Raw genomic sequence first — 12995 nt, forward strand, 5'->3', positions numbered from 1 at the left:
CTCCCGCGCATGTGCACGAGAGCCGCCAGTCACAGCACAGGGCTCTGAAGAAACGACACGGGCGGCCGTTTCTTCAGAGCGCATGCACCGATGATGTCAGCGGCTGCATCTCCTAAACGGTGCAAGTTTAGGAGATATTTACAGCACCTATAGGTAAGCCTTATTATAGGCTTACCTATAGGTAAAATTCATCAAAGTGGGTTTAAAACCACTTTTAATGTTAGAGTAACAAAGGTTATTGCTCTCGTTCTAGCGATCTCACATGTGTGGTTTGAACACCATTTACATATGTGGCCGGGACTTACGCTACTTACGGGACTACGCGCCAGCTCGGAAGAACGGGGCACTTTACATTTTTTTCTCCTTATTTATTTTTATTTTTACAAGGTCTCTTTAAAAAAATGTTTTTGATCACCTAAATTCCTATTACAAGTAATGTAAAAAACCCTTGTAATCGAAATAAGCATGACAGGTCCTCTTTAATAAGAGATCTGGGGTCAAAAAGACTGCAGATCTCTCATTTACGCTTAAAAGCAAAAAAAAATATATATTAAAAAAAAAATGTAATTTTACTTTAAAAAAATAAATTGGCCACTTATCCTGTGAAGTACGCACAGTGTGATTAAATGCTCGGGGTGGTTGGCCCTGTTCACCCTCGGTGAGGGTCCCTCTAGATACCTTGAGGCTCCTGTTTATTGTGTTATGAGGTGCTAGCCCTTGCCACGTTATAGTTTCGACCTTTTATAGAAGTATTACCTAATGTTTGCTATGGTTATACCACTGTTTACGTTTATTATGCACTGATTTTTTTATTATGTGTGTATATTTTGCACTATTTTTGTAAAAACTTTCAATAAAAATCATTGAAAAGAAATAAATAAATTGGCCCCAAGGCTGTTGGGTGGAAGGGACATTTAACGTCGCTCCCGTCCTCCAGGGGCATAGAGTGGGGGCCATATTGCCCTCCCTTGACTTCCTGTCCATCCCTCAAGCAAGTCGGATCATTTTCGGCGCTACTGACATCTCCGGTAAGCAGGGAAAACGACCGGGGAGGGAGGCACCTCTCCCGCTGCTCATGAAAGTGACCCAGTGGTGAAAACTGCCACCGGGAGCACTTTTATCAGATTCTAAATCCCCTGCTGTTTAAAAAAAAAAAAAATACCTGGGTTATGGCAGCTAGCTGCTGCCATAACCCCGGTATTTAACGTCAAAGTACCGACTCAAATACAGGGTGGGTGGTCCGGAAGTGGTTAATCACCCCTGCCAGTGTTAAGTGTTTTTTTTCTCATCCATGTAAGCCGATACATTCTGCTGGTGGGCTTGTGCTTTTGAAAAACAATAGACTTTCTGGTGGGATCACCAGATGAATATAGAATAAAGAAAGACTAAAAAAGAAAAGGAATGCAGCTATCACATCTAAGGTTTGGTACGGTGCAATATAATAAATTATTGCTTTTGGGTTTATTACCGCTTTAACTTTGGTTCTGTTTTAAAGTGTAGGTTTAGCTTTTCTCCAAAAAAAACCCAAAAAGGTGAACTAAAACTGTACACCCTCCCCACTCCCCCATTCCCTGCTGAACTATGTGTGTGGTTGCCTTTCACTACCTACAGAGCCGGTGCAAGGATTTGAAATCCCCTTTGTTCTTGGTTGCCTTTCCTTAGGGCTCCTGGGACAGATCAGAGTGAATCTGATTGTTCAATATAGTCACATGCCAGCAATTTACATAATTGACTTTGTTGATTGGTAAAGAATACATGCAAACTGTAGTTATTGAGTCCAAAGTATTATCTTGGTCCCTAACAGCCCTGTCTTGTTACAGCTAAGCTACCAGCTGAAGGTTGGCATCATGTACTGCAAAGCTGGTCAGAGTACAGAAGAGGAAATGTACAACAATGAGTCAGCCGGGCCAGCCTTCGAAGAATTCCTTCAGCTCTTGGGAGAAAGGGTGCGACTAAAAGGGTTTGAAAAGTACAGAGCTCAGCTGGACACCAAAAGTAAGAAAAATAGAACAAGAGTGATACTGGTCTGTACTTAGCAGTATTCAAAAGCCATTATTGAGTATATAACATTTAGGAGCTTTGTTTTTTCTTTTTTTTTTTTTTTTAACCTCTTTGAAATGTCATGCTCTATTTATAGGATACGTACATATTTTACTATAATGTTCAAGAGATTATACTCACTAGCCACTTTATTAGGTACACATGTTCAATTGCTTGATAACACAAATTGCTAATAAGCCAATCACATGGCAGCAACTTAATGCATTTAGGCATTTGGACATGAAGAAAGACAACTTGCTGAAGTTCAAACTGAGCAGGCGGGCTGGTCCGAGTATTTAAAAAAATGCTGATCTACTGGATTTTTCAAGCACAACCATCTTTAGGGTTTACAGGGAATGGTCAGAAAAAGAAAAAAATTCCAGTTAGCGGCAATTGTGTGAATGAAAATGCCTTGTTGAGGTCAGAGGAGAATGGGCAGACTGGTTCAAGATGATAGACAACAGTAACTCAACCACTTGTTACAACTAAGGTATGCAGAATACCATCTCTGAATGCACAACACATCGAACCTTGAAGCAGATAGGCTACAGCAGCAGAAGACCACACCGGTGCCACTCCTGTGAGCTGAAAACAGGAAGCTGAGGCTACAATTTGCACAGGCTCACCAAAATTGAACAATAGAAGATTGAAAAAATGTTGCCTGGGTCTGATGAGTTTCGATTTCAGCTGCGACTTTTAGATTGTAGGGTCAGAATTTGGTGTAAACAACATGAAAGCATGGAACCATCCTGCCTTGAATCAATGGTTCAGGCTGGTGGTATAATGACGTGTGGAGTATTTTTTTGGAACACTTTAGGCCCCTTAGTGCCAAATGAGCACCACAGCCTACCTGAATCTTCTCACTACTGGTCTCTTGAACATGACAAGGTGTTCACTGGATTCCAGTGGTCTGCACAGTCACCAGATCTCAATCTGCAAGGGTACCTTTGGCATGTGGTGGAATGGGAGATTCCCATCATCAATGTGCAGCAGACAAATCTGCAGCAACTGCGTGATGTATCATGTGAATATGGACAAAAATCTCTGAGGAATGTTTTCAACACCTTGTTCAATCTATTCCACGAAGAATTTGGCAGAACCTTGCTAGAAGGTGTACCTAATCAAGTAGCCATTGAGTGTATAGAACAATTTTGTAAGTATGATGCTACCTGAGATGCAAGCCCAGTGATGAGACATGCAAGACAGTGGATTCGTTTCATGGTTTGTTGCACCTATCCTTCAGCGTCCCTATTTTACTTTCCACAAATTTTTCAGTGCTCAGGCTTCCACCCTAATGAAATAAGTTGTGCTGTACTTGTTTTTTAAGATCATGTTTGATGATCATAGTTACATATATTATTATAGTTAGTGGTGTTGCTTTCCTGTTTGTGAATCTGGGGCTGCCACAAAGTCTTTGTGTGATGATAAGCTACAAGTGACCCCCACTGATGTAGGCTTTTTGAACATCTCTGCCCATAGAAATATTCGTGCTGCTCCGAAATTCCCAAAACAGTACAATAGAAAGTTTATTTAATACTGTGAGTAATTCACTGGAATTTGGTTGCATCGTAAGCAGAAAATTAAACAACTGGAATGGTTGTTATCAGGGAAACTGCATTTCTGACATTATAAAGCTCAGAAAATTCATGCAGAGAAAAAGTGTTGTTCCACAGTTTTTCATGGTAATGAAGATTGAACAGTATCTGCATACAGATTTAAGAAAACAAATAATATTGCCCCAATGCTTTAGCAGAGTTTTCCTGGTCCGCTTGCTAATCAAAAGGAAAGTATATTGGCAGAACCACATGTAGCTAAAGCTAGCCATACAGCAGTAAAATGTAACGCAAAGATTCATATGGGAATTTGTTAAAAAATCTTTCATCAGAGCATACAATAGTACCATCAGTGACTTAAAAAATGATGTTAGAAAGTCCTTAGATATTGTGTTTGAGTGCCATGCAAATTGTTTGAATTTTTTGCACTTGATTTTGGGATGCATGGAGGTGATGTAATGGTCATGCCAGTGACCCTACCACATACAGTATTTCGCAAAAGTGAGTACACCCCTCACATTTTTTGTAAATATTGTAATCTATCTTTTCATGTGGCAACACTGAAGAAAGGGAATCATGCTCTGCTTCAGTATGTCACAGTACATCTTGGCATTCATGATTCCCTCAATAAACTGTAGCTCCCCAGTGCCGGCAACACTCATTCAGCCCCAGACCATGACACTCCCACCACCATGCTTGACTGTAGGCAAGATACACTTGTTTTTTTACTCCTCACCTGGTTGACGCCACACACGCTTTACACCATCTGAACCAAATAAGTTTATCTTTGTCTCATCAGACCACCAGACATGGTTCCAGTAATCCATGTCCTTAGTCTGCTTGTCTTCAGCAATGTGTTTGCGGGCTTTCCTGTGCATCATCTTTAGAAGAGGCTTCCTTCTGGGATGACAGCCATGCAGACCAATTATTTGATGCAGTGTGCGGCGTATGGTCTGAGCACTGACAGGCTGACCCCCCCACCCCTTAAACATCCGCAGCAATGCTGGCAGCACTCCTACGTCTGTTTCTCAAAGACAACCTCTGAATATTACGCTGAGCATGTGCACTCAACTTCTTTGGTTGACCATGGCGAGGCCTGTTCTAAATAAAACCTGTCCTGTTTAACAGCTGTATGGTCTTGGCCACCGTGCTGCAGCTCAGTTTCAGGGTCTTGGCAGTCTTCTTATAGCCTAGGCCATCTTTACATAGAGCAACAATTCTTTTTTTCAGAGCCTCAGAGTTCTTTGCCATGAGGTGCCATGTTGAACTTCCAGTGACCAGTATGAGGGAGTGAGAGCGATAACACCAAATTTATCACACCTGCTCCCCATTCACACCTGAGATCTTGTAACATGAATGAGTCACATGACACCAAGGAGGGAAAATGGCTAATTGGGACATTTTCACTTAGGGGTGTACTCACCTTTGTTGCCAGCGGTTTAGACATTATTGGCTGTGTTGAGTTATTTTGAGGGGACTGCAAGTGTACACGGTTATACAAGCTGTGCACTTACTACTTTACATTGCAGCAAAGTGTCATTTCTTCAGTGTTGTCACATGAAAAGATATATAAATAAATATTTACAAAAATGTAGAGGTAGTACTCACTTTTGTTAGATACTGTACCATATATTCCATATATAGAACAAACAAATGGACAGTTCTAGATCAAACTTTACCTAGGATGTGCACATTACAACAGGGCTTGACAAATTTGTTTGGAATCTAGGAGCCAGCTAAAAAAGTTAGGAGCCAGTTTTTTTTTTTTAACAACAAAGCTTTATTTTCAATGACGAAAATAACCGATTTTAAATTTAAACATAAAGACGAATAGAACCAAACATCATAGGCATTTAACTTGTGTAGATAATGAATATATTCTGATGTGATACACCAGCTGTTTAATGCAATGTCATTTTTTTTCACTTGGCTTTTTGTGATTCGATTCACTGGACGGATGGTAAATAGAACCACCATCCGTCTGTTTATGGCGGACAGGATCGGATGGCAGCGGCTTGCCACTCCATAGAGACTGAAGGGTCTGATCAGGTCCGCCTTTTTTTTTTTTCCATAAAAGATTCTTATTGTGAATAAGGGATTATAATGCAAAACAAAAGATCAACACATTGCAAGGAGATTACAAAATGCAATTTTTAAAGTAAGGCCCCTTTCACACGGTTCGCATTCCGTTGCGGACCGTGCTCTGCTCAGCAGGGATCGATCCACCGATCCACCGCCGCTAAGCCGGCGGATGACAGCTCCGTCTCCGCACTGGGAGGTGTCAGAGCCCGGTTGCTCTTTATGGGGAATCGGATGAGAGCGGACCGCCTGTCCGCTCTCATCTGATCCCCAGGACGGATGGAAAATAGGGTTTCCATCCGTCTGGATTTCACAGACCGGATCGGATGCGGATGGCAGCGGGTGTCAGCGGACATGTCACCGCTGACATCCGCTGCTCCATAGGGCTGAATGGGGCATCCAATCAGATCCGCCTAAAAAACTGACAGGCGGATCTGTTCGGAACGCCCGTGTGAAAGAACTAACACTCTTTTGCAGAAGTGCATAAATATGTAGAACACATTATCCTTGAACTTCCAGGAGAGAGCAGTGTAAAATGGGATTTAAAAATAAAAATAAAATAAAATAATAACCACTCTCCCCTGCACACTTACCTTTAACCACTTTACGTCTGCCTGCAGTAATATTACTGCGGCAGAGTGGCTCGTTATCGTCTGACGACGTAGTACTACGTCGTCAGACACTCCCCTTTCTCGCTCGCTCCCGCTGTATTCAGTCACAGCGGGAGTCGGGCCAGGGGAGGAGCAGCGGCGATCGCCGCGGCTCTTCCCCGATCGTCGGTGATCTAGTGTGGAGATCCGCCTGCTTGTGTAAACACAAGCGGGCGGATCTCCTAAGTGACAGACAGTGACAGATTGCAGGGTTCAGCATAGCTGAACCCTGGATCTGTCCTTGTGTCACTCAGTCACCTCCCCCCACACACGTCAGTAAGCACCAGGCATACATTAACCCCTCCCTCTCCAATAAAATTAACCCCTTCCCTGCTAGTGTCATTTTTACAGTAACAGTGCATATTTATAGCACTGATTACTGTAGTAATGTCACTGGTACCCCCAAAAGTGTCAAAAATGTCAGTCAAGGGTCCGATCTGTCCGCCGCAATGTCGCAGTCCCGCAAAAAAAAAACGCAGATCGCCGCCATTACGCGTTAAAAAAAACCCACCAAAAATGACAGAAATCTTTCCCTTTGTTAGTAAACGCAATAACTTTTGCGCAAACCAATCAAAATACGCATATTGTGAATTGTTTTTTACCAAACATAGGTAGCAGAAAACAAATTGGCCAAAAATTTAAAAAAATTTTGATTTTTAAATTTTTTGGGGGGGAATTTCATATAAAAAAATGTGAAAAATATTGTTTTTTCAAAATTTAAGCTCTTTTTTTGTTTATAGCGCAAAAAGTAAAAATCGCACAGGTGATCAAATACCACCAAAAGAAAGCTCTGTTTGTGGGGAAAAAAAGGACATAAATTTTGTTTGGGTATGGCGTCGCACGACCGCGCAATTGTCAGTTAAAGTCGCACAGCGCTGAATCGCAAAAAGTGGCCCAGACGTAAGACAGCAAAATCCTCTAGTGGTAAAGTGGTTAATCAAAGGGTGCCAGATGAAGACTGCAAAAACTTCCGTCTCTCCACCTCTAGGGAAGGAGAAAGGCAGGCATTCAGAACAAGCAGTGGAAATTCCTTGCAGCACGGTTAGTTACTGCTTGTTGTAATACTCCCGGCCACCACAAGAGGCCGCCAGTTCCCCATTGGCAGCATCTCCATGAAGAAGGCCCAAAAGCCGGGGACTAAATTTTCAGATGATGCGGTAGTTCGAGCGCTCGGGGGGGTTGCAAAGCGGCAGGACATCTCCTACAGTGCACCCCAGGCGCCAGGTCGCTAATTCTAGTCGCAAATGCGCCCGGGGATTGTCGAACCCTGCATTACAATAACTACTAATTTTTGCTGAACAGAAAACCACATTTGCAGTTAGAATTAAATATGATAATATAGGAAAGACATTTTTGATACACTGATTTTTCTCATCACAACTGTTTAATATGTTAATTTAATTGTCCCCCTTAGCCATTAGAAAACCGTTTTCCAAAGACATTCTGAGTATGGCTAGCTTAAGGCTGTTATTCAGTATCTTCCGCCTGAAATTCACATAACAAAATAAGACTGGTCAGGCAGATATAAAAAAAAAAAATTATTAGTTTAGCTCTGTATTTTTAATACTTCATTAAGGGTATTTTTTATATGCAAGCAGTGTAAGTACCTTAATTCGGCTTGGCATTAGCCTCTTGCAGTCTCTATACAGCAGAGCACATACTGGTAGAGGGAGACATAGCATAAGGAACTGTTTAGTTTATCTACAGTGCTCATGTGCTAACAAGGGATAAGCTGATAGAGAGCAGAATGGTGGAAAGGAGGTTCAGTATGTTGCGTCACATTTCATAGTTACTGCCTGGGGGGGACTAGACTTGTACATATTATATACTTTTACTAGTAAGTTAGGTTTCTTGCTCTGCCAAACAAGGCTGTCCTGTGTTGTAGAGCTGTGTAAACCTCATAACAATCTCATGGATAGAAAACTAGTACTCTTACATGTAAAACTGAAAAAATGTAAGTAAAACTTAAATTAATTCAGGAGACACAGCCTTGCCTGCACCAAGGTTTTACAGTTCATAATGGCACAATTTTAAGGCCCTTTTCACATGAAATCCACCCTGATCAGCAGGGGATCTGTGAGCGGACCCCCCTCAGTTGTGTGGGTGGCCAGGTATAAATGGACTTCTCTGGCCATTTACAACAGGCTGCCTCTTGTGGGCCTGGAAGTAGGCAGGTATAAATGGACACAAGTCTTTTTACATCCGCCTGTCCACAGGACTCCATAGACCTTCTGATAAGGTCCACTTAAAGTATAAATCCAGGCAAAAGCTAATGCACGCTAAACCTGGGTTAGATAGATTAGGTTTAGAATGTGGCAGATAGCAGGTTTAGCATGAACCTCCACTTTTAAAAAAATGACACGTGGACCAGACTGAAATGCACGTGTGAAAGGGCCCCCTGATTTTATGTAGTGTGTCCTATGCTGGTTAAACCGAGGGGAAAAAAAAGGTTTCCCTATCTATGCAACAGAAGCAAATCATACATTTTTTTATTTTCCAACAAAATGTTTACTTTTCATTTATTACCGCTAATAGAATAGAGCAAAACAATCCCTTGTTTTCACCCCACAGTAATGTTTACCAGCGCTTGACTTGTTATGAACAGGAAAACTAAGCAATCTGTCTGCTAACTGTAGACCACCATCAAAAAAATGTTTGATTCATTGTTCCAGAAAGTATTCCCTGGCAAGTAGCTGTGTTGATTCAGCATATTGGAAACTTAAAATGATTGCTCGGCTGTTTTTTTTTTTTTTTTTTTTTCCAGCAAGCTTTAGGCATGGTTCACATCACATTTCCAACAGTTCACTGTTGAGCAACCATGTTTTTTATTTGCCTTTTCTGGCTACTAAACACAGCAACTATTTTTCTAGATACATTTTAAAGTAGATGCATTGCTATTCAAAGCAAAGCAAGCCTGCCTTTATTCAGTGCTGGAACACGATCATTTTCATCCCATCTTTGTGGTTACATGGCATCATTTATCTATATGTGGGACGTTTACAAGCATTGCTTTTATTTTTATTAACAGTTGTGTTTTTTATTGTTAGTGAAAATGGAGCAATTATGTTAAATAGAAAGAGGCATACCTGGGATATTTTAGAATCTTTTAAGGCTATTTTCCTTGATCAAATAAAAGCAGGGTGAAGGGGGTGTTGGAGCATGTCATGAAGTGGTTTGAGATTGTGGCTTAGGTACATCACAGTTATGTAACCAATTGAAACGTCAAAAATTGCAATAGCAGCATACAATCTGAAACAGTCAAACACCTTGTGGGTTTAGAGAGGGAGAATTACCCACCATCCATTCTGAATTGGCTTTATTGGCCAAGTATGTACTGTACTGTACATCATACAAGGAATTTGGTTTAAGGTTTTAAATGGGTCTCAGTGTATTTTGCATATCGATATGTGTTTAAGGGGGTATTTGCACATGTGATTGGGGGTGGGTGGGTGCATATACAAACTGTCCATATTCCAGAACAAGAACCAATTAAAATTTGTACAGTTTATTGCCAGCTTTAGTTATATGTCCAATTACTATATACATATGATAAAACTATACAAGTTAGGTTCTCGGGTCTGTTACCCTCTAAAAGCTGAGGCAATACAAACTGTGCAAATTGATATTTGTGCAAGTGAGAATTTGTGTTCATAAGAGTGACAGCTCAGGGGAAGGAACCGTTTTTAAAAAAGCATGGTCAAAGCTATTTCTTCTATGGTTCGTTCTACACTCCTGTGATCCGTTTTCAGCTGACAGCAGGCAGAAATCCGCTGTGGACTGACATCACAGAGCCAGTCTAGACTCTGAAAAGATCCCGACCATACCTTTATTCACTCCCATTCCCCCCTGTCTGGACCTTGAGTCTGGTGGGAGTCCTAGGGCAGAGAATGCAGCAGAGACCCCTGGGGTCTCCCCCGCTATCCCCACTCTGTAATGGTCCTGGGATAGTTTGTGTCCCGCCCTGGTAGTCTGGAGGTGTCCCAGCGTAGGAGACCTCCTAGGTGCATGCCCTGCTGTTTGCAGTGTGCCTAAGGGTGTCTGACCCTAACTGAATGGGCCAAGCTTTTGCGCCAGGGCCTGGGGGGTGAGCAGCTCCCCGCTGTTTATGTTGATTTAGTCCATGGGCTGCAGTTTATTTGTGATGCAGCTTTGGATACAGCTCCTGTAGTGTCCAAACTTTCTACTTCAGCGGCAGTGATTAGGCACGTGCTGTGGCTTAAGAGTTGGTCCGCAGACCGAGAGAGAGCTCTCATTGATCTGCCCTTTCAAGGCAGTCGCTTGTTTGGGGCTACCCTGAATGACATCATTAAGGGTATCACGGGGGGAGGGGGAGCCTCGACTGCATCCTGTTGCAGTCCCTATTTAGTGGTCCATAGGGATAAAGTGGTTCTTCGCCCCTGTCCATCATTCCTGCCCAAAGTTGTCTCTGACTTCCATTTGAGTGAGTACATTGTGTTGCCTTCCTTGTGTCCCAAGCCAGCTCATCCCAAGGAGTTTGCTTTGCATACCTTGGATGTGGTTTGTGAGATTCAGGTGCATCTGGCAGCTACTACGTTTTTTTCGGAGGTCAGACTTGCTTTTTGTGGTTACGGATGGACCAAGAAAAGAGCTGGCTGCTTCTTTGGCTACCATCTCCACATGGAGCAGACAGACGGTAAATCAGGCCTATTCCATTAAAGGTCAGGTTCCACCTTTCCCTGTCATGGCACATTCTACTCTAAATCTAGTGCTTCTTGAGCCTTCCATTATCAGGCTTCAATATCGCAAGTTTGCAAGGTGGCCACTTGGTCGTCAATGCATACCTTCACGAAATTCTATTGGGTAGATACTTTGGCATCTGCAGATGCTTCTTTTGGCCACAAAGTTTTGCAGGCTGCTGTTTAAGAGGGGCTATTCCCTCTTGAGGGGTGTTTTTCTTTAAACTTTTATTTTTCAGACAGGTCTCCAGTGACCCGGTTAAGGCTCCTGTGTCCTGGTTATAGGGCTCTTATGTTTAGCCTTGGGTTATTTTCCCCACCCCTCATTTTCCTTTTGACACTGCTTTTGGGCGTCACACTAGTTAATTTTTTTGTTCTGCACATGTCTAGTGACTTTGTAGAGCACAAACAAACCAATCACATTGGTCAAAGCCAAAGTCGTAACAAAGTTATACTCGTCCAAAGTTGCATATATTCGCACTGTAAAGTTGACGATTTTGAAGTAGAACAAGTGTGAATGGGGACTAAGTGTATTCTCCAAACATTGTAACCTTGCAAGTGAACACAAATTTTGTATGACCTTTGAATGTCCGTCAGTAATCAATACTTTTTAATAAATACCTATAATAAACCATTAAAGTTTTTATAATACACCTATTGTCCTTTTATCTAATCCATGGGCAAAAATAAAATTCCACCTCTTGTGCTCATGGGTACTTTTCATACAGATATGCTGAGTGAACACCACCACCTTTCACTCTGTGCGCTCACCTTGGAGTATTGACCTACATATACACTTAGGTCCTAATGCACCTTACCCTTTAGGGGCTTCAAACACCTCCTGCAGATATCTCCTGGATCGCCTGGTACAGACAACACTAAAAAATGACAAGTGTTCTAATCCCTTTCCATTCTAACCAAAACTAAAAGAAAAGTTTTTCCTTTAGTTATACTTTAAGGTCAGTAGATCAGCATTCATATTTCCAAAAAACTCAGCTAGCTCACTTCCGGTATCGTGGAATGATGTCACTGGCTCAGCCCCAGGTAAGGGTGGGCACAATGAGTTGGATGAGTATGAAGTAGACTATTTCTATGGTGATAGAAATTCACAAACAGGATCTGTGCGCACATGCCTGGGGAGGGAAGATGTTGCCAAATGTAGTACATCTTCATGTTGACTGCATCCTCCACTGATCTGTATACTCTATAAGCATTTTGCAGGGGGCCTGTTAAATCTTTCAGGTAGGTCAGCACTAGTTTCTTAGGGACCAGAATGAGTGTGAAGCGTTTAACCTCCCTGGCGATTTGATTATGTCAGTAATTTTGATGTCAAAGCGGTACATTGTTTTGCATGGAAATCTATTGTTTTTATTGTTTTGTATTGTAGGCTTGTAATTCTTAGGAATAACTCACTTAAATCTGTCCAAACAAGAGTCTTGTAGACATCCCGGGTATGATAAAGTTTGAAACACAAAATCATAAATTGAAGTATAATAATAATAATACATTTTATTCAATAATGTAATCAAGCCAAAAACACTGAAATTTGTCCAAACAAGGGTGCAATATTACTTATCACTGTAATAGTAAACACTCCGGGTATGAAAAGTTTTGAAACATGGGACTGCACAAAGTCCGACTTCACAATCGGTACAATGGAACCTGGTTTCCTTTCTGATTTTCCTTCCACTGTCATCTCGCTTCGAGCAACAAACCACGCACATCCTTGTAGGTGCTGACTTTTTCTTGGTTGTTGAGATGTAGTCCATGAAGTGATGACCAGTCAGGCATTCCGGGTTGACAACGCCAACAGCACGACATCCAGGTCTATTCACAGCCATTGATGGTATTTGGTGGTTTACAAAGATATGTTCTGCAACTTTTGAAATGAAGTCAGAATGAATCACAGGCTTGTCAATTTTTTTTTTTTTGAGCAGAATGTAGGCATTCCACAAGCATTGCTCGAGAAGCCTCAT

General features: G+C 41.8%; 1 protein-coding gene across 5 annotated transcripts in view; it reads left to right on the plus strand.

Moving 5' to 3' along the window:
• SIPA1L1 (signal induced proliferation associated 1 like 1) overlaps positions 1–12995 on the plus strand; it is a 469532-nt gene that overhangs the window by 264483 nt on the left and 192054 nt on the right. For all 5 annotated transcript variants that reach the window (XM_082275708.1, XM_082275709.1, XM_082275712.1 and 2 more), the window contains exon 5: positions 1821–1995. In XM_082275708.1, coding sequence (XP_082131834.1) covers positions 1821–1995 — 175 coding nt within the window. The remainder of the gene's footprint in view (positions 1–1820; positions 1996–12995) is intronic.

Source organism: Pelophylax lessonae (genome assembly GCF_965119305.1).
Source record: "Pelophylax lessonae genome assembly, chromosome: 13".
In the NCBI taxonomy this organism is placed as follows: domain Eukaryota; kingdom Metazoa; phylum Chordata; class Amphibia; order Anura; family Ranidae; genus Pelophylax; species Pelophylax lessonae.